Source organism: Typopeltis vanoorti, chromosome 22, assembly GCF_054136105.1.
Source record: "Typopeltis vanoorti isolate ZY-2024b chromosome 22, IOZ_Tvanoo_1.0, whole genome shotgun sequence".
Classification (NCBI taxonomy): domain Eukaryota; kingdom Metazoa; phylum Arthropoda; class Arachnida; order Uropygi; family Thelyphonidae; genus Typopeltis; species Typopeltis vanoorti.
In genome coordinates, this window is record NC_143570.1 from 11,289,759 (window position 1) to 11,312,931 (window position 23,173).

At 35.5% G+C, this 23,173-nt stretch overlaps 1 protein-coding gene across 1 annotated transcript in view; it reads left to right on the plus strand.

The window, feature by feature from the left end:
• The window catches only part of LOC150094156 (nephrin-like), a 113,585-nt gene that overhangs the window by 25,633 nt on the left and 64,779 nt on the right, over positions 1-23,173 (plus strand). Inside the window, exon 2 of the mRNA XM_090412412.1 lies at positions 19,783-19,893. Within this exon, the coding sequence (XP_090268538.1) occupies positions 19,783-19,893 (111 nt within the window). The remainder of the gene's footprint in view (positions 1-19,782; positions 19,894-23,173) is intronic.

Below are 23,173 nucleotides of genomic sequence, written 5' to 3' on the forward strand. Positions count from 1 at the left end.
AAACGACAGAGATTCTAAATTGTAATTGTGATAGAGATTATTTTATTTATTTTATATTATTAAAATATATTTAAACTATATTAAAATTTTTATTTTTTTTAAATTTATTATATATATCAATAATAAATCTAATTAAATTCTGTCTACTAAGTTGAAGTTGTTAGTTTACATAATTTCGAACCATTCTGCCCAATTTTGTCATTAAAATGATCCAGAATAAGAACACCAAAATTGGGATGAATTAATAAATTTAGTTCAAATTTCAAATACCATTTAGATAAAATCCCTTGACCACGAGGGGAACTATAACATACCTATAGGTAAGACGAATAAATGATTCAAAAATGTTCGTGCATTATTCCTTTTTGAAATACTTTTGGTTAGAACCTAGCTTTGAAATATATGCAGACATAAAACAGGCGGGAATTAGTGCTCAGAAAATTTTTAAAAAGAAAAAAATAAATGTTACCTCCCACCGCCGATCTAAAAGCGATATACATCTGCATCTGCAGAAATATCGCAATCGGATTAAAACTATCGTGTTGATCAACTAGTTTCTTCAGGTAAAAGTTACGTTACTCCATCTCAATCGAGGTTACCAGTCCTGGTTATCACTCCACGATAACTTATAGCCATCAGTTCACTAACTGCTCAAGTGGGTAACTTGATAGTATTTTGTCATCTAAGTGTTTTATTTTATTTTATTTTTATTTTGCTACTGTAGAATATTATTTTTACCCTTTATATATTTTTTACCCTGTAACAAATGTGGACTTTGACCAAGCAGATTCCGCTGGAAATAGAAATGTAATTTCTTAAAATTACAATTGAATAAAAATGTAATAATAAGCGAGAATAGTTGACTGTAGATACAGTTATAATAATTTATTACATATATTTCACTATCTTAATATAAATAATGTTAGACAGCGTCAATGCAATAATGCCCATAACTACAGTCAAGTTTTCTCGCTTATATTACATTTTATTCGAATTTAAAAAAATTGTATTTATATTTCCAGTAGAATCTGTTTGGTCATAGTCCATACTTTACGAGTATTTAAACCTCTTTCAACTTCCTTGCAATCAATTAATGGGAACCAGTTTAATAAATTTATAAGAGAGAAATTAACTAAAACACTAAACTAGCTCTATACAAACAAGAAGTGTTCAAACCCATTTTGATAATGACTAGAGAAATACTAGAAATAAAACAATTGATTGAAGACTGGAGACAGGAGATATGAGAGTTCTGAAGAAAATTAATCAAGTGAACTGATGCAGCCATGGGTAAAACCCTATTAAAATAAAAATATCAGAAAAAGAACAGAACGCAGCGTTATTAATACTGAAGGATGTATGAGGAGAGCTAATGTAAAGTGGTTACGGTCACTTAAACAGAATGGGCGATGAAAGATTGGCAAAACAAATGTTTGAAGGAAAAATGCCAGGAAAAAGACAAAAGAAAGACTAAGAAGTGAGTAGGTGAAGTAGAAGAGAAGTGCTTTAAAAGATCGAAATGTAAATGCTCTCAAATCAGAAAAACTGACAAATATGGATCAATTTAGAAGAACGTTATCGATCGGAAACTAGTCATGAAACATTGCATTTGGCTGTCATAACAAGTCATAATCTCTTGAAGATATACATCAGAAAATGATAATTTCCCTCGACTACATCTTATCAGTTTATGTATCTAATTTTTCATTTTAGATAAACATCAGTTAGTGACATTACTTTCATCTAAATCAAAAATATAATAAATGCGAGAAACTGAACACATACCGACCACTGAAACTTTTATTTAATACTGTATTTGGACCCTCACGTTTATCCCGAATTACTGCACATATGCTGTTTACATAGATTCCACAAGATGTTGATTGCATCTACAATATGCTAGGCGTTCACCAGACAGACCTTCAGCTGGCTCAGATTTGACGCAAGAGGACTTTGTTCCCGGATCTGTTTTTTTTTTTAGCACTTGCCCCATACATTCTCAATGGGATTCAGATCTGGGCTTTGTGGTGGCCAGGGAAGATGGTGGAAGTAGCTGTCATGCATTGAACACTTCTGAACAATTCTTGCGCAATGGACGGTAGCATTATGGTCCACGAAACAACCGCCACCTGCTGGATAAAAAGTCAACATTTAAGAATGGACTTGATCGGCAACGATGTTCAGATGTTCCTTGAAGGGAATTTCAAGGGCGATATCATAATTTTGTCAGAATAAAGGAGATGCCGGACTATCCGTTGGCGGAAAATCGGTGGTGTACCTGTATTGATTTTTTAGGGGAAAAATAAAGATACTGGATACAAAGATCTTAAACGTTTTGCTAAAGGCATATCATTTCTGATTCAGCGTATTTTATGTACTTCTTATGGCGTTAAGAAAAATCACTTATATAATAATGTAAAATTATACCGTTATTGTTTTGTATCTTAGTCTCATTCGGATAATTAACTTTAAGTAGTATATATCTTTGTTTATCAGCCTGTTTTATAACTAAACTATAAAAATTGAAAATTTCTTTCTTCCCTTTATGCCAAATATGCGAACCTAATCTAACTGCTTCTTCCTGAAAAGATGGGCATAGCTTAATGCTTGAATCGGTGCCTACAATCATTTGAGGTTTTAAATATGTGGACTGAAGGCTAACAAATATTTAACTTGTTGATTTAGTAGACTAGTGAAACTTGTCTACAGTAACAGCTATTTTGTTTTATAGCAATGTCATCACAAACGAGTGTCTGGGACTAGCATAGTTTGGAATTAAAAGAGGCAACTAGGGCTGTAATGCTAATTATATCTGTCATTTGCTTGTGTTTTACAAAATCAGTTGTTTTGCTGTAATAAAAAATCACATGAACTCGGACTCACTGACATTCAGCAGAAAGGCAATTACAGTATAAATATAAATGTTTCCGCAGCTTACACATGGATTTTGACTAAGGCCTTTCTAACATGGACATATACCACATCATTGTTCTAAATGCGCTACGGAAGTGCCCCTTCTGAACATCTTATTAACTCATGTATAGAGAAGACGAAAAAGGACACAAATATTTGCCTCGATTAGGTCGTATTCCTCCATAAATGCGAAGGAAAGTAAGTTCCGAAATGGATAGCATGAAAAAAATTCGAAGGCAGAGTGTATATGGATGATACGAACTCGTTTCTGTTCTTGTTTTGATCGGTGGAGCGATGTAGGGAAAAAAGGTATCGGACTATCTAGTAATAAATAAATAAAATAATAATTTAGTCTATCCAATAGCCAAAAGAGACAGCATCCAATTTAAAGGACTTCGCGTGTATTCATCGCGACAGAATTCTTACGGTGCTTTGAGGTCGAAGGTTAAACTAGAAAGAATGTTCGGCAGTGACATCCAGCCTGTTAATTAACTGATATAATTTGGACTAAAGAGTAGTTCACACTAATGACGCAACACATAAAGATTACTGTTGAAAGATGCTGAAAGACAAAATTCAGGAAGGTGGAAATGACATCAATTATTGTACTCGCAAAAGAAAATACTAGGAGGACCCGTCTGAAATTGCCAGTAATATTACTAACTGCTACATGAGTTTCTTAGATACAATGTTATCTGATTAAAAGTAGAGATTCTTCAAGTAGAGGCATTGCTTTGTCGGTCTTCTTTTATTTTGGGCGCATCAGATAGGGCGGAGCGAACATTAAAGATGCTCCGAGAATCATACATTCGTAAAATGAATTTTGCTCTTGTCTATCCGCTGCGAACTGATGAATAATCAAAGCAAGTTAATGAATATTGGTGTGAGTAATGAAAAGTTTTCATCTTAACGATTTTAGTAAAATCCAAGCTAATTAAGTCCTTATAAAATAGATTGGAATGCTAAAGTAGGGTTAAGAAACCTCGCTTTTAACTTATAAAAGGTTTAACAGTCAGTCGTAATTAAGCAATTTGTTTGTTTACTCAAGGAATTTTTTTTTCTTTATACAAAATTTTTCATTTATGTAGTGTTTGCATGGTTTTGTATCAGGCAAACAACTCCCCATTAGTGTTATCGCTATTTTTGTCTTTCTACAATGTTGTCTCTTTATACAATATACAGGGTGTTCGGGATAAATTTGACATATTTATAATTAATTATATTTTTCTGTAAGTTACATGTATTAACACACACTTCTCTTCATTTAAAAGTTTGGACCCTTCTTCATTCATATACAAGATGTCAGAAAGGATGGATAGCTGGAACCCACCTGAATCATGGAAGAGAATAACTTGTATCATGATGATTCGTGCCCGCCATCAAAATAAGGATATTACGACTGCTGCCCAATGCTCCCTGAATACAGTAAAAACAATCAGGCATGAACTAGAGACTTGCAATGGTGACTACGAGGATGTAGCAAGAAGAAAGATCCCTAGCAGACGATCTGATTGCGTTCGTACAGCAGAATTCCTCGCAAATCTGCAGGAACAGGTGTTGAAGAACCCTGGCATTGGAATTCGGGCTTTGTTCGTGGAGTTGCTAACTGTAGTCAAGCCCTGGATAACAAGGGTAGCCAATGGTAGGCCGTATGTATGGCAGCAGGATTCGGCCCCTTGCCACACCTCTGGGAAAAGTCAAAAATGGTTGTCTGAAAATTTCTACGACTTCACCAGTCCAAATGTTTGGCCTCCAAACTCCCCAGACCTTAACCCCATGGATTATTTTGTATGGGGCGCAGTTGAAAAAGACACCAATCGCACTTCCAGTAATACAAAAGCCCAGTTAATGGATAAAATTAAAACAGTTTTTGCGGCCCTTCCCAGGGAGACTGTAGCATCAGCTTGTTCGAGGTTCCGAAGCAGAATTGAAGCTGTGATCGATGCTAATGGTGGTTATTTTGAGTAAATCTTGTTGATAGTATTGTAATTAACTCTGCCTGTAATGTTTTTTTGTCAATTCATTAAATTTAATAGATACAAAGAAGATTTTCTTTTTCCTTACGAAACTGTCAAATTTATCCCGAACACCCTGTATATACACGTAATTGGTTTTAATCCTTTTCCCAAGTAAGCAAAACAAAGTTTTGCGCGTGAAATATATTCACGTCTGAGCTACTTGCGTATAGAGGTCAATGGCTTCATATCACTTGCCTTTGTATGTATCCCATAATGCAAAACACATCCCCTTTCAGGCGTGTATAATGCAATGCATAATGGGAAGGGCCAGTACCCAGACCGGTTTCCCTGTTTAAGTGCTGGGTTACCTCTTCAAAAACTCGTGAGATCCCCCCTGATCACCCAACAATGAGCGACCCGCAGGATCAAAAACTCAGCGTTGTTCCCCTCAGAAACAGGCTCACCCTGCTACTGAGAAGAACTCTCAGCGTTGGTTCTACCCTGTAGCAGGCACACCTCATCATCGAGCAGAGCCGGTCATATTTCATCTGGGGATTAACAGCAACAGCCATGCCTCAGTTAAAACTTCATGGGCTACAGTATTGCCAGTCATCACCCAAGCTTCCCACCGGTTTCGACTATTGAGGTGAAAAAGTAAAGGGTTGCTCATCGTAGGCCTAGAGTAGTTAGTATAGGAGTGCAAGAGAGCCTGATAATATTAAGAGAAAAAAAGACAGATAGATATCATGAGAGAGAGAGAGAAAAGGCCCCAGCTCTTTTATATCATCATATAGCTAAAGGCTATCAGTTTTCCATTTTCACCAGTCTCATATAGATGAAAAACCAAAACACCAATTGAAACTAAAGCGCAAAGATCACTCATACCGAGGTGGTTAGCTCCATCTGGGTTAACAGCCTTCAGTTGGCCTTCTCTGCCTGGGATTGCTCTCCAGTCATCCCTGCAATTGACTATAAGACTACATCGAATTAAGAGGATGGAATATATATTATCATATGCTTCTACTCGGTTGTTGTGATACATTTTAAAAAATATAGAGATTTAATGACTTAAAAAAACCGAGATAACTTATAAAGATTTTAATGAGAATAATACAACTATTTTCGGCTTATAACAGCCTTCCTCAGATATTCATAAAGGAAGAGAATAGTAATAAACATTGAAGTATCTAAATAACTGGAAATTACAGGTAAAAATTGCCAAACATTATTGATACATAAAAAACGTTGTATTTTTTCAAGTTGTTCTAACAGGCGTGCCATTGTTTATTGCAAGTGTGCGTGCAGACTCACGTGAACGCCAATATTGAATAACTGCAGCATGGCTATCTGGGATGTTATAACTCAAATTGTTGTTTAAGTGGACAGGATTCAGCAGAATTTCCCTTGATTCTACAATTTTTATCTCAAACTCATCATCACAGCCAAAAATATTTTCTGATCTATCTCAGCAAACGGAGTGGCTTTGTTGATCATCATTAGGATTGTTTGAAAAAAGAACAAGAGTGGATAACGCAGTCGCACGTGATCTTTTGTAAGAGATGTCTCTCTTATGCTCTTCTATACGTTGTTCAATATATTTGTTAGTTTGTCCAAAATAAGGGATATTGCAATCGCACCATGATGTTTGCTTTATTAAAACATTGCATTCATTCTGGTTACTTCAGATATCAGGACTCCATTTACCAACAAAAACAAGGCCTGGAAATGGGCAATCCTCTGTCCCCAGTTCTAGCTAAAATCTTCCTTGAAGATTTTGAAACGAAAGCCATATCTTCCTTCTCATTTAAACCAAATGTTTCCTGGAAACGATATGTTGATGATATTTTCATTATTTGGAATCACGGGCACACATCTCTCATAGATTTTCTTCATCATCTTAACATCTAACATCCTAATACAAAATTTACTGCTGATCTAGAAAATAATAACTCCTTACCTTTCCTGGATGCCATGCTTACACGGTGCTCTGAAAGATTAAAAATCTCTATGTACAGAAAACCTACTCATACCAATAGATATCTGCATAATCTTTCTCATCATTTTCCACCACAAAAACTTGGAATTATATCTACCTTAGGACACAGAGCACGCTCTCTCTTGAATGGATGAATTACAAAAAGAAATAAATCACCTCACTCTTATCTTTAAACAAAATGGATACTCTGAAAAAACGATTAAGAAATTTCTTCTGGATCCTCCTAGCAGTGCACAACAGAAACTACTAATTTTAAAGGTAGCATCTCCATCCCATACATTAGCATAGTCTCTAACAAATTAGCTAAAGTCCTTAAAAAATACAATATCCGGACGTTCTTCACCACACTTCCTAAAATTCGTTCTCTAATCAGCCATCCAAAACCTACTCATCACAACCTTAAGTACCCTGGAGTATATAAATTGTGGTGCGATTGCAATATCTCTTATTTTGGACAAACTAACAAATATATTGAACAACGTATAGAAGAGCATAAGAGAGACAACTCTTACAAAAGATCACGTGCAACTGCGTTATCCACTCATGTTCTTTTTTCAAACAATCCTAATGATGATCAACAACGCCACTCCGTTTGCTGAGATAGATCAGAAAATATTTTTCGCTGTGATGATGAGTTTGAGAGAAAAATTGTAGAATCAAGGGAAATTCTGCTGAATCCTGTCCACTTAAACAACAATTTGAGTTATAACATCCCAGATAGCCATGCTGCAGTTATTCAATATTGGCGTTCACGTGAGCCTGCACGCACACTTGCAATAAACAATGGCACGCCTGTTAGAACAACTTGAAAAAATACAACGTTTTTTATGTATCAATAATGTTTGGCAATTTTTACCTGTAATTTCCAGTTATTTAGATACTTCAATGTTTATTACTATTCTTTTCCTTTATGAATATCTGAGGAAGGCTGTTATAAGCCGAAACTAGTTGTATTATTCTCATTAAAATCTTTATAAGTTATCTCGGCTTTTTAAGTCATTAAATCTATATATTTTTTAAAACACACACACACACACACACACACACACACACACACACACACACACACACACACACACACACACACACACACATATATATATATATATATATATATTGCATTTTCAATTTCTCGATGTGATAAAAAAAAGTTGACAAATTTAGTCTGAAGGGTGACGTATAGTATCTAAAAGATATTCATGTCTAAAACTAAACTGTAAGAAGCAAGATGTTAACGCTAAAACTAATTAAAAGATGTCTTTTGTGAGTGATAAACGAAAATTCAGTATGTAAATACGTGCACGTTTGCATGTGTTCGATTCCATTCGCAAACAGCATTCAAAAACTGTAAATGTAAATTACTTTCAGCGGATAATGTAAAGACCAGCAACGATCAAGAACATTAACATATTCCAAGTTCCTTTGAGAGCGGTCGTTAAGCTTTTAAGTTGTTTGTTTTATAACGATAAGATACTGCAAAAAAACTTTCCCTTAATGTTTTCGTAACTTCTGTGACAAACGTGTTTTAATTAAAAAAAATATGAAAAGCTTTTCAACATATGTGATTACACGTGTAATTTGTGTGCATAATTTTCATCCTCATAATAGACCCTCCGTAGCTTAGTCGGTATAGACCAAGGTTATCAACTAATGTTCGCATAAGATCTACATTGTCCATACAGATATACCTGCGATCTACCTTTTTCAAAATTGGAGTATAAGGTATAAGATTTCTAATTTATGTTTAGACAAAGAAAAAAATTATCGTAATATTATTTATTATTAACAATCCTTAATATCCTGCATTAGTTGCTCTTTTAGATCCGAATTTATTTCTTCTACTGGTTTTGCAACTGTATTTCGTGATAACTATATTTCGTTGATAGCAGCAACTATTTCTGGTTTATTTTCAAAATTACAAAACAGCGATTCAGCTGCTGCAAGAAATACTTTTATAAAAATTGCACCATCACTAAAGGGTTTCTTATGTTTGGCAAGAATCTGGCTCACTCTTAACGATGCAGTTGTTGCTGTCTCTGAGTTCGATATTATTTTAATGAAACATAACTGCTGTGATGACAAACTTTTCTTCAATTCTTGAATTTTGACTTTACGTAAATTACTGTTACTTGGATACGCCGTTTCATAGCTGCTGTGCACCGATTTAAAGTGTCGTTCCAAGTTCCCTTTTTTCGGCAGAGAAACACTTCCATTGCAAATCAAACAACAACATTTGTCTTTGATCATAATAAAGAAATAATTATATTCCCACTCTTGATGATAGTGATAGGTTTTTGCTTTTTTCGTAGTAGTCATAAATATTAACCTATTTATTATTTGATAAATAGGTTAATATTATTTATTCGCTTTATCGTATTCGGACTCATCTATATATTATTTTGAAAATTGAGACAAAATAAATTTGCGATCGACCCCAAAGCATTATGCGATCAACCCGTAGATCGCAATTGACGTTGTTGACACCCCTGGTATAGATGAAGCCTTTTGGGCGGAAAAACCTGAGTTCGATTCCCGTCTATGGCGTGAGGAACCTTTATCTGGTATCTTTCTACCAGATAAAGGTCGAAAAAAGTGACCTTTATGTGGTCGAAAGGGTTCTTTTCACCCTGAAAATCGGATTTTTCGTCCCTCAGAACAGGCAAACCAGCCCGTGAACACACACGGATTTAAACACACACACACACACACACACACACACACACACACACACATATATATATATATATATATATATATATATATATATATATATATATATATATATATATATATATATATATATATATATATATATATATAATTCCTCATTAGGAGGGCTCAACCCACCCAGTAAAGGGACGGAAGAGAAGTGTAGAACCCCAGACGAATAAATAAAACAAAAATCCTCATAATGGTGCACCCGCCAAATCTAAACGTTTCAGTTATTTATTTTTGGTGCTGAGACATTGGATTTTGTAAGTTTGATTATGATGCGTGATATTCTTTATTCTTCCATGTAGAATTTCCACGAAGACATGAAGACTATGTTAAAAACACTTCACTGCAGTTAATTTACTTATAAAGTCAACCTTTCTGATATGAAATCCAGTGGCGCACTCAGGATTTAATCTTGGGGGGGGGGCACTCAAGATTTAATCTTGGGGATGGGGGGGGGAGCGATTGAGTTGATGATTTGAGAATACACACTACGCATTACATACGACCTATGACTGAGCATCTGCGATGATCGCTAATACATGATACCCGTGATCTCCTTTGGACCAGCTTGGGCAAACGAAGTAATGCTTGGTTCGACGGAGCAATACTTCGTCGCCTCGCGTTCAACAGTGGCCGTGATTCCCGAGAGCTATAGGTTATTTCCACCTTATGTGACCGCTAATTTATAAGTAGTATAGAAATAGAAGACACGACACAACATAAATAAAAAACTTAATTTTAATTAGGAAAAGATTTTTCGAAAATTTTCTAGTGTTTTTTCCTTTTTCTTTTGGGAGAGGGGCAGGGCCCTTTGTCCCCCTCCCTGGGTGCGCCACTGATGAAATCCCTAATTACAGCACTTTAGTACAGTATTTCGATAACATCAGTCCAGCTAGGGTCGAGAAATAACTTGCGTACGGACAGACAAAATGCATCTAAGTAGATGCTTACACATTTTATGACACGCACACAAAATAGCTGCACGTCAGTTTGTTGTGAGAATGAATAAATCCATCTCTACACCAGAATTTATTACGAAATGCATATTTTTATTATATTTTCGAGTATTTACTCCGATTTATTATACCTACGATGCAAAACTATTTCTTAAAAATTTTCCAATGAGACTATTTATAGTTTTTTCCAGCTCCTAAAGCGATACAAAAGATACAGAAGAATTCAAGATTATCCATTACAGTTTATTTAGGTTATGTAATTATGTTGTGAAACTTCAAAATTGTGCTTTATTTATTTAATAGAAATCTGCTATTTAAGTTTATTGAGACTGAGAATAATTTGTAAGTCATTAAAATATCTTTCCCTGTTTATGGCTTACGTAATAAATTCTGTTTTTTTTTTTTTTTTCACGATAAATCGTTTGCTTATAATGTCAAATCTGTTCGTTACAATTACATAATACAAACCAACAACAGCTTTAGCATTCCACGAAGAAATAAATACTTGTAAGCAGTTAATTAGCACTTTAGGAAACACACGTAGTGTAAACAGTGCCAACGTAAGTCAAAACAAACAAATCGAAAGCTTAACGGCAGTTCAATCAGAAGTTAAATATTTCTAATTTACTTTGCTAATACATGGTACTAATAAAAGAGCGAATTAGCGATAGAACCCAAAGCTCGTTACGTGCTGAATTGAAATCATTTGTTTCCACAGCAAACAACCGTTTTATCCCAATTCACGTAACTATTTACGCACAGCTTTTGAAAGCGCTATCGTGAATCGATAATCAAGTGTTTGCCCAAATGAATATTCAAATTTCAATAGCAGTAAGATCCGTAGGTAAAAACGAAAGAGCTGTGAAATTATGGTTGTTATTTTCTCCAATAACGTTTAAACCCATGAACCGATCTTCCTGAAATTTTATATAAATATCATACCATTAGATCTTCCGATACTTTAAAAAAAAACACAACTAATCAATGAACCCTTTGTGATATAGTTAAACGCCACGTTTCTTTTGACTGAAGTAGTACTCGATGGACATATTTAGATCTTTTCAACCAAGGTTTTATTCAGTCCCAGAGAATCACGTGATGAGGTAAGGTTCTTTTTCTTTCAATAGCTCTGTTTTTGTTCCCGCAAATTAAACAAATCGGAAGTGAACACAATTAGTAGCCAATCTCTCGGAATTTCAAACATAGTCACATTTCTGCCTATTAATATAAAATGGAACTTATGATCTAAAAAAATGTGAACTTGATTACTTAGTCAGTATAGACGTAGCCATTTGGTCGGAAAGACTTAGGTTCGATTCCCCTCAGTGACGTGAGAGACCTTTATCTGATCTCTTTTGACTAAAGGTGAGTTAGCTGGTCTCGTACGGCGGTAGGGTTTTTTTTCCACCTGGAAACTTGGGTTTTTCGTCACTCAAAACAGGCAAACCTGCCCCGTGAATACACACGGATTACAGTCATGAATACTAACAACAATATGTGGAAGAGATAGGGTCCTCACCACATGTCGTTACGTCCGTAGTTAACCATGAGTGACATCACGGTAGTCAACCTCCTAGATAGGAGACCACACATGAATGGGGAAATACAATAAACATAATTTAGGATACATCCACACACAGAGTTGAGGAAATTAAATGATGCATTTTTTTAAGACGGAAGCGTTCAAACAAAGTAAAAATAAAATAAAATAAGAAATAAATATTGCATGGTTTATTCTTTTATTGTATGAAACTAGTTATCAAGTGTGGTTGAATACACAGCAGTATGCATTCAAGTTAATCGCTTAAAATTTTATTTTCATATATAAAACCTAATGCTTCGTCATCGCCGTCCGGCAGCATCCTCTAGCAAGAGGGTTGCAGCAGATGAGCAGCTCTTCTCCATTTCTCTCTGTCTGTCGCCTCCATCATTCTTAAACCAGTCCATTCCACGATGTCATTGAACCACTCTTTGATTGGCCTTCCACGTCTTCTCTTCCCCTCAACTTTCCCTTGTAATACAGTTCTTGTCAGGTGTCCCGAAGAACCTCTCTGAAGATATCCTGCAAATCTGGTCTTTCTTTGCATAATATTCTTGAGCAGTGTTGTTTCCATCCCAACTCTTCTTAAAACTTCTTGATTTGATATTCTCTCTGTAAGCTAATCTTTTCCATCTTTCTATAACACCACATTTCCAATGCATTAATTCTTTCCATCTCTCTTTCTGAGTGTCCATGACTCACTTCCATAACTTGCAATACGCCAAACTGTTACTTTAACTATTCCAATTCTAACACCTATTTCAATATTCTTGTTTATTAAAATTCTTTTCATTTCCATAAATGCCGATTTAGCTTTGCCTATTCTATTTCTAATATCCAACACTGAAGTTCCTTTCTCTGAGATCCAGCTACCTAAATATTGAAATCTTTCCTCCACATCTTATCTTTGCATTATCTCCTATTTTTCTGCCCATTATCATTATCTTGGTCTTCTTTGTGTTAATCCTTAGTCCGTACTCTTTATACAGGAGTTTTCAATTCTTTGAACAATTTGTTCAAAGAATTGAACAAATTGTTCAATTTTTTGAACAATTTTCATACATAAAACGAATTATCCATTTTTACTTTCTGCCATCACCACTACATCATCCGCATATCTTAAGTTATTAATGATTCTTCCATTTATTTTTGTTCCTTCGTCTACATCCTCAAGTGCCTCTCTAAGCATCTGTTCACTATAAAGGTTAAACAAAGAGAGTTAAGAAGGAAAAGGGAAGAGTGGTTAGATGAAATAAGTAAAGATACAACAGCAAAGGCAGAAAGAATGCTTCGTAAAAACTAATTATCCGTGTAAAGAAAAATGTCCGCGTTACTGTTGCTCAATTGATGCTTATTTAAACAGTGACATGTTTTTATTTCACTCCGCATCCAGATGGTTTGATAACAGCTACTTTCTGTATCACTATATATCTTTATGATGATCATAATCATTAGTCCAATTTAATTTCTTTAAAGGAACTTCTTGATATGGACTACATTGAGAAAATAAGTTCTTTTCCTAAACACATTTATTTTCGTTTTTTAAAATGGGTTTAGGAAACAATATTTCTATTCTCGTATTCAGCAGTTTTAAAGCTTTGCATAGAGCAAATACCGAAACCACAGAATATGCCAAATGTCGCGAATTTCTTTCTGACGATCGCAAATCACTATAACTCACGAATTTTACTTATTGGCAAAATATACATTCTAAAACTGGTTATCTCTCAGTTTCACAGGAAAAAAAAACACAACTGAAGAATTGATAGTTTCATAGTACCAATTCATAATATATACTTTTTCTAGGTGTTTTAAAAAATAACCGATCAGCTTGGGTGTAAAATCACCTATATAGAAGCAATCAATCTGTGTTTCAAGAATAATATAGGAATAACAGGAGAATCGCATCCAAAGGCATCAGCTTTGGACGACTGCATATTCAAAAGAATAGCAACTTGAACAGTTGCCAGTGAACTTAAAAGATATCTCGCTGGAAACACACAAGAGAAACTTATCAATAGGAAGAGGCACTGCTGCTCAAAATTCCCCTTCAGAAAACAAACAAGGCCTTATCGTTGCTCTCAAGGAGTTGGCCAGTTTGCCTCAAGTACCCCTGTTCTAGTCTGAAGCCCTTCGCCACTGACGAGCGTATTTGTCGAGCCATGCCGATAAGTATTGAGCTGAATTAATGAATGATTGGTAAGGTCTTATCAAGGCCTTATAAAGAGGCCAAATGACTTCATTGTCTTTACATGTCAGGGTTAGTTTCAGCAGTGCAAATATTCTCTGAGTTGTATTTACAAATTTTGCTGTATGACCCTTGAACACAACAAGCACTCCTGATTACCTTACCCATCTTTGCATCATCAGCAAACAGCTGTATGTCGCATGCCAAATCCTTCCCAATATCATTAATGTTTTCTTCTTCCTATCCAAGTTCTAGGCCAAGTGGCCTGTTCCGGACTCAGTTCATCTTCTTCTTGGTCGTCCCCTATTCCTTGTTCCTCTAGGCTTATATGTTAAGATCTTTTTTTGGTAATCTTTCTCTCTGCATTCTTGCTATATGGTCTAGCCAGTTTTTCCTATATTTAATCATTGAGTCCGTTATGGAATTAATTTTAAGATTTTTAATTATTTCACTGTTTATTTTTTTTTAATCTAATAGGGTTGGTTTTTCTGTTTTTCTAAGGAATTTCATTTCTGCTGCCTGAATTCTCTGTATATCTCTTTCTCCGAAGGTCAATATCTCACTCCCTTATAACAGTGTAGGTTTGGCCATTGTTTTGTAGACTTTAAGTCTTGTGTGTTTCTGTACGTAATTAGGTTTAAAGGTTATGCTAATTACTCCAGTGATTTTTATAAAATTTATCATCTTAAAATCAATATCTATTTCATATATATCATTAACGTACAGATTGAATAACAATGGCTCAAGGACTGATTCTTGAGGCACACCACTGGTTACCTTGGATCTCGTAAATTCATACCCCTCATATACGACTTTTTGATATCTGTCAGTCAGCCATCCTCTTATCCATGCCAATAGTCTATAATCCGAACCCATATTCTCCTATTTATGTAACAGTCGTTCAAGCTGTATTTTGTCAAAAGCCTTAGCAAAATCCAAAAGTATCATGGTATATCCATTCCCCTTGTCTAATTCAATGGTAACATTGTTATAGAATGTGAGCAAGTTACTAAAACATGAACCTCCCTTAGTAAGCCCATGCTGTTCGTTGTAAAGAAGAGATTCTCTATCAACCCATTTCTGAATGTGAGCTCTGACCAACTTTTCCAAAATCTTCACCTCCACTCCTGAAATACTGATTGGTCGATAGCTAGATACATAGGCCTTTGCACCTTGCGCAATGGGATTATCATACATTCTTTTCATTCCTGTGGAATTTTCCCTGTTCCTTAACTCAAATTATATATCTGGTCAAAGGAATAGCCATTTCATCTGAATACTTTTAGCATCCGTCCTGATATCCCATCGGTTCCTATTGCATAATTCTTATTCAGTTTGTGCAACAGCTCCAGTACTTCTTCCTCACATATATGAGTTTCCTCGGTGAGTTCAATGTTGTATACATCATTGATAGCTTTTAGCAAATGGTTGCTCATTAGTCGAACAATCACTTTTGCATCAGTCACCAGCATACCATCTGTATTCGGTAGAGTTATTCTTTCAAATTCATTATTTTCTTTTCTTTTATTTGCAGCATAACGATAGAAATCTTTTGGATTTTCTTTAACTTGCAGAGCCAGTTTCTTTTCATACTCAGACAGCTTTCCGTACAACAGTTGTGACTCTTCTGGCCTGCTGCTTATAATTTTCATAACTAACACCATCCTTATGCACAGGGAATTCCTTCCACACCATCCGTTTCTTACGCATCTCTTGCTTAATCAGATTATACATCTATTCCACTCCTACTCTATTTATTCTTCGAACTCTAGGGACACATTCTGATATCACATCATTTAAGTATTTCTTAAATACTTCTCATGCACTGTCGTTATCCTTCCCATTCAGCAACTGATACCATGGGGCAGAACTCAGCATACTCTTCAGGTGGTCATAATTTCCTGCTTTGTAGTTCAGCATCTAACCCATAAACTTAGCCACTTCCCAAGTCACCCAACCCGAGGCAAAAAAGTTACGTCTTTAACTGAAACTCCGTCTGACATTATAATCAGATCTAACACTCTTTGACTACGAGTTTTTTCTGTCACATGCTGCTTGAGGAAGTCGTCTCGCCATAGCTCAATAAATTCAGTTTCATTCTCCTCATGCGATTTCACAGCTACCCAATCAATGTTCGTATAATTAAAATCCCCCATTATGATTACGCTTTTCGCACCCATCGAATTTATTTGGTGATGCATTTCTTCTGCACTAGCAACTGATCCATCAGGTTCTGTAACAACATCCCACTATCTATTTAATCTCGTCAGACTCCACCTCACACCAGATGACTTCAAACTCACTGCCACATGAAAAACTGTTACTAGTTTTCTAACTGTTAATGGTCATTTTAAGTGTATTCAAGACATCCGATAATAGCACGCTCCTCCTTTCGTACTTATCCATCCTTCCTAAAAATACTCTACCCTTCGCACACGAAACCATTTAGTATGTCTGCTTCTGAAAGCCAGGTCTCACTAATGCCTACAATATGAGTTCCTTACCAAGGCAATAAACTCTACTCCTTTGTTTCTGATACTACTAGCATTTGTATAGACATAATGAGCTACCTGCATGCTCTTTTATATACTGTTGTCTGTGGTCTGCATGACACAGTTCGACAACTTGCAGCAGGGGCGGTTCGAGAGTATCTAATGCCCCGAGGCAAAGAAAATTTAGGCGCCCCTATATATTGTCTCTATATATATTTTGTCATGCTCACACAAGCACACGTACACCTACACAAGTGGATATTTATAAAAATAATATCATTATGAACATTAAAAAAAATGTATTAATCAAAACCAATGCATTTGTATACATATATGATTACTATTACTCCTAATATCTGCTTAGCAAGAAAATTATTACATTTTAAATACAAAAATTATGAAAAATTAATCTTTCGAGCTTTTGCTTTGGCAAAGTTTTAAATTAATTCATCTATATTGATGGTAGATGCAATTTCATGCTCTATAGATATTATTGCTAGACGAGTGAGTCGTTCCTGAGTCATCGCAGAGCGAGTGTAAGTTTTAATTTCGAGAACCTCCTTTCTGAATTTGTTACCGATACCGGCAAAATCTCTGCACTTGAGGTTACGTATACAAAGAGCAGGGGAGTGAAGAAATAGAGAAAGGCGGAAATAATGCAGGATCATCAGCGAGCACCAGGACGGCTTGACTTATTTCAGTCTTTTATTATTAATCAGGGTTTTACTAATTTTTTTCGAAAGTTGTAATTTTCCCCCGAACTATGTAGCAAAATCTGGCGCCCCTAGGCGATTGCCTAAGTTTGCCTAATGATAAAACCGGCCATGACTTGCAGATCTTTGTTCTTATCTAGTTCCTTACTTATGTAGACATCGTTATACATCCTTGACAGATCCTAACCGGAGGAACACAGAATTCCTCTGTCAGAATTCAGTTTCCCTGACTCTCTTAGGTTTCATACCAGTTATTAGTTTTTCAAGAATCCTGATACCAAACGCATTCAGGTGTAGGCCGTCCCTCTTATACAAATTCTATCTTCCCTCAAACTCACTCCAATCATCTAAAAACTTCCATTCCCTTCCTTCTACCAAGTCTGCGCATCGAATCATTTGCCATCATAACCCTTCTTCGTAATTCATTTCCATCATATCTTGGTAATATATAAACGATTTTTACATTCTCGCTCTTCAATCTCGCTTCTTCCAACAACCTCTTCATATCCTCCCTCATTCTGAATTTATTGCTTGTTAAGTCATTGGTACTTACTATAATTACTTCTTTTGCTTTTGTTTTCTGTATTTCTATTGCGTGTGTTATATTTTTAATTTCTGCTACGATATTGTTTATCAAGTACTCATTCTTTCTATGAAATATAACAATAACAACAATAAATAAATAAATAACACGCATAAAATTATTTGCTCTGATAGAAATGTAAAGATTCTATCTTCAAATAAACACAAATGAAAATATGTAAATCCATTTGATAAGAAATAGAGAATGCTTATGTATAAATACTTTATTTTGCCCTTTGTAGAATATCTTTACTAACTGTACAAAGTATTTGTACAGTTAGTAAAGAATCCTTTGGAGTTTACTAACCACTATTTGAGAAACATTATCCTGTCTTGTTTCCATTTATCTCCATTCATGCGATCATCAGGTCGCTTATTACCATAGAAGCTGAAGACTAAATAGTGCATCTGGCAGATCGCTCTCCTGTTGCCTTTCTCTTCTTTTCTTGTCTATTGCTTGTGCTCTAAAAGTCGAATTATTGATTGAATTCAGATGGAGAAAACGCTTAGGGCCACACGAACACCCGAATAAAAAAGTTGATATATCGAAGCAAAAAGAATACAGACAACAAATCTATTTATAGGGCAGAGAAAAATCGAAATGCTGTAAGTTCAATAGCGTGTCATATTCGTGGGCTAGCGAATGGGTTACTAGCTACAGGCTCAACAAGGTTCCTATCGGAGCTACGAGGATGAGTCATAGCAACAGAGACTATTTTATTATTTGCATTTAGAGCTTTCAGCTTCTTTCTGGATTCAAAATTCCTTACAATGTCTGTGAAAGAAAATGTTTTTATTCATATTTCCTTAGGGGCGAGCTGCAACATAACAGACCGTCAACGCTGTTTTTATTCAAAATCAGAATGAGTTGTGAAAACAAAGACAACACCCTTGTCTACATCAGTGTCCAACCAATAGTCTGCAGATACTCGGAAGTTTGTGAGAATAATTTCAGTTATTTGATCTTAGTGTTAGAATAAGAGGCCGAGGCTGGCTGGAAGAAGAACAATCTATATAAAAATAAACATGGACAAGGTAATGATCAAAACCGCCAAGAGGAGATACACTTCCAAATACGCCATTCACTCTAACATCACGGTATTTGGAAGGAAAGCTGGTTAAGTAAAAATCCAGAATGTTCGGGAAAATGATGCGAATTATATGGTATTGTGATAGGTTGTGGAACTATTTGTGTTACATTACCGACTGCAATTTCCAGCTTAGTTTGTGAAATTAGAAAAGGCAGAGACAGTATCAATTATGGACGTTAAAATCTCCAAGGTAGATTATCTTTTTTTTAGTAATTAGATCTGTATTTGATCATCTTTCAGAGATCAATAATCATAAAGGTCAGTATAGTAATCAGAATTATGAGAACGGCAAAGACAAGAAAATGAGGCAAGGAAATCTTGATTTTACAGCAGAAGCTGCTAGTGCACGAAGACCAATAAAGATTAGTAATGTTCTGCGCTGTTTCAAAGGAAACGGTATTCATCACATTACTTTTCATTTGCAAAATTTGTAGAATAGATACGATATGCTGTGATTAGCTGAAAACTTCACTAAAAACCTATGACGCGTAATACATTAATAATCATGAATATAAAAACTTGAAAGATCCTCTTGAGAAAAACAAAGCAAATATTTAAATTTTTCTAATGGATGTATTTCTTGATCAGTTATATTACATGTAATTCTTATAATCTCGTTTATTTATCTTAAACAGTGCCCATAGGAGAACCGATAATTACAGACCAACAAGGAAATATTCTTGAAGATGTTATAGGTCCTTTGGATGAAGGATCCCACTTATCTCTTGTGTGTCTCGTAAACGAAGGTAAATTCTGCTGTTTACTTGTGGAAGTCGGAATCCGAGATTTTTTTAGAGATAATGACAATTATATATATATATTTGTGTGTGTGTGTGTGTGTGTGTGTGTGTGTGTGTGTGTGTGTGTGTGTGTGTGTGTGTGTGTGTGTGTGTGTGTGTGTGTGTGTGTGTGTGTGTGTGTGTGTGTTTAATGTGCATCTAGCCCAGGAAAAGTTGTAAACTTATTATTATAATTAATATGTGTGACACCTCCAAGGAGTCCAAGAGGGCTCATCGTGGGTGGGCACGTTACTCCACTACACCCAGCTCACCTACCTAATCCTCCAACTACAATGCACAACGCCATCTACCGACAACCACCATCATTTGTATTTTTGTATATAAATTGTGTATGTTCTCATGGCCTATTTGCCTGTATGCGACATGAAAAACCCTGCTAACCGTATGAGACCGGTTAACTGACCTTCAATTGAAAAAGCCCATATAAAAAATTCCTCTCGTCACGACGAGAATCAAACCTTGGCCTTTCCCGATCGAATGTCCCGCTGTTCTTGCAATTGCACTACGAAGACGCTTAACTATATCAGCACCGTGGGACGGTAAAGGGTTAGATAATCTGGAAACTATTCTAACTAGGCTGACCATACGCACCGTTTGGAACAGGACAGTACCGTTTTTTTTCGTATTTCCTGGCCGTCCCGTCGTTTTAATAAAAATGTCAATTTTGTCCCGTTTTCAATAAAAACTATAAATATACTTTAATATTGGTCAATCATAAATTATTATTCATAACCTATAGTCGTATATCAATATTATGGATAAGAGTAATTTGTATAACCATGGAGTCGCATTGTTCGATACTAAATATCAATATCTGCAGTGATTTATTCAGAGAAAATAAAAAATACACGTTGGCAACACTTGCGCGTCTCAGACGAGGCGTATATTTTGCTGTAATGTTAGTTTTCGTTTGGGCCTGTATGCTAACCCAGGGCTTTGTTATTCAATGACGGCGGTTTAAATTTCATATTTTTTAAAGTTTTAAGTCTTATTTTTTAAAGCTTTGTCCATTCTTCCGTTGGCGACATATATTGGCGTCTGTTGTTTAAGATGTTCCACTTTTCAGACACCAAAGACGGACTTGAGTATCCATGTTGCAGCTTAAGTATCCATGTTGAGTATCCATGTTGCATATATATATATATATGTGTGTGTGTGTGTGTGTGTGTGTGTGTGTGTGTGTGTGTGTGTTGGAGACTGAGTGGGCGGTTCATTCTCCACTGACACCCAATCCGAAATAGCTGACTCAAGGCAATCATTAATTAAGCGGCACGCAGTGAAGAGACGGCTCAACAAATGCTGCCATCTCGTGGTCCCTAACACAATATATTTAATGTCTGAAATAATGTGGGTTCTACGGTCGATGTTCTTGAGTTTACGGCACGAAAAACCCGAGTATCCGGGAGAAAAAATCCGCTTGCCCGTGCCAGAGATTGACTAACTCGTGAACCGGTCGAAAAAAGGCTTAGCAAAATTTCCTCTAGTCACCGACTAGATTTGAAACCAAGTCTTCCTTCGTGAGGCCAAGTGCTGTGGTATGCAAACGCTACATCCACTGAGCTACACAGGCTCTCGTAATCAGACATTTATTATACAAAGCATATTTTCATAATAAAATTCTTCAAAGCAGAAGAAACATCATGGCACTATTTTCCATATGCATCATCATCGTGATCTTCAACCTCTTTTTTTTTTTTTTTTCTTAAAGCGTAAAGCTTCCATCGTCGTCATCAGATTGCCAACCTGGTTGGCTAATGAGGACTATAATCAACCATGGCAATGGATATTTGTGATTGAATAAACTACATGTATAAAATTTCACCGATTCAGTTTTTAATTTATTTGTAAGAAAATTATAAATTATGAAATAAAAATAATTCCTAAAATTAAAAAACAATCTTACAAAATATTTTACATAAATAAATATCCACAGTCCTCTGAATTGACTTGAATCAGGCATGCGATCTCTCATTTTCTTTCATATTTTGTGGAATATATAGCTCATGAAATACAGTTTTAAATTACTACATTACTATTTCTATCTTTCTTTAAGACTTTTTTAAACAGCAAAATAGATATATCATCCTTACTTCCATTCTTATGAAATGCTAGATCATTGAAGATAACAATTACTTCCTTATGTTTCTACATCATTAGGTTAAACGCTGAACTCAGCATATCATTATCATGGCTCATCAGTCCAATGCCTGCTATGTCTGATGCAGTTTCACTGTTTTCCCCTCCTGTCCATTGCGAGCTGTCTCAACTCTTGCAGTCTCTTTCCGTACCACTCTTTTACATTATCTACATACCCTTGATTAGGACAACCTCTTCTATTTATGCCGTCCATTCTACCGAACACCGAACATCATATCTCCCTGTTGTAATTCATCCTACAGGTTTTCTGAATTATCTTTCCAATTTATTTTTCTTTAAAGTTTTTGTCCGTTGCTTTCTTGCATCCATCCAATTCGATATCATTTTCTACAGCATGTTCTTTCGAATACTAATATTTTAACAGAGTCTTTGACTATTACCCATATCTCACATCCATGGAGAGTGTATGTGAATATCCATGTTCTAAGTACTCTCATCTTTGAGTCACGTCTGATTTACTTCTCATATCTTATCCATTGCCTCGGCTTGGTTTCAAGATGTACATGAAGCTCCTAACATCTTTCAGCTAATGCCTAATAATGATCTATTAGGATATATATATATATATGTCAAAAGTTTTTACCTTGGGGATAATATATATTAAGGATACCAAGTAATTTTATAAACTTGGTATCCTTAATATACATTATCCCCAAGGTAAAAAAACTTTTGACATCTTTCTCTCATCCAGAGTTTTTTATTCAAAGTAAAAGCACTTTGTAGCAACTTGTATAGGTATAGGTAAAGTTCATAAGGCTCTATATTACTAAAACCTTGGTATTTCAGGGTCTAGCTACTCACTGAGGAGACCTCAAAAAAGGTTAAAACCGGTCTGGGTAGTGACCCCCACACGTAATGTATAACAGTATACATCTCTTAGTGAGATGTGTTTTACATTATGGGAAATACTAAGAATAGTGATCAGAGCTTTACCCACCTTTACAACGAGTTGCCCTGGTGTTGCACTACCTTTAGACTTGAACTACGTTCAGGCGCAAACTTAACTGTTTTGCTTACTTGGGAGAAGGAGTAAAAAAAAAAACAACCAAGTTTATAAAATTACTTGGTA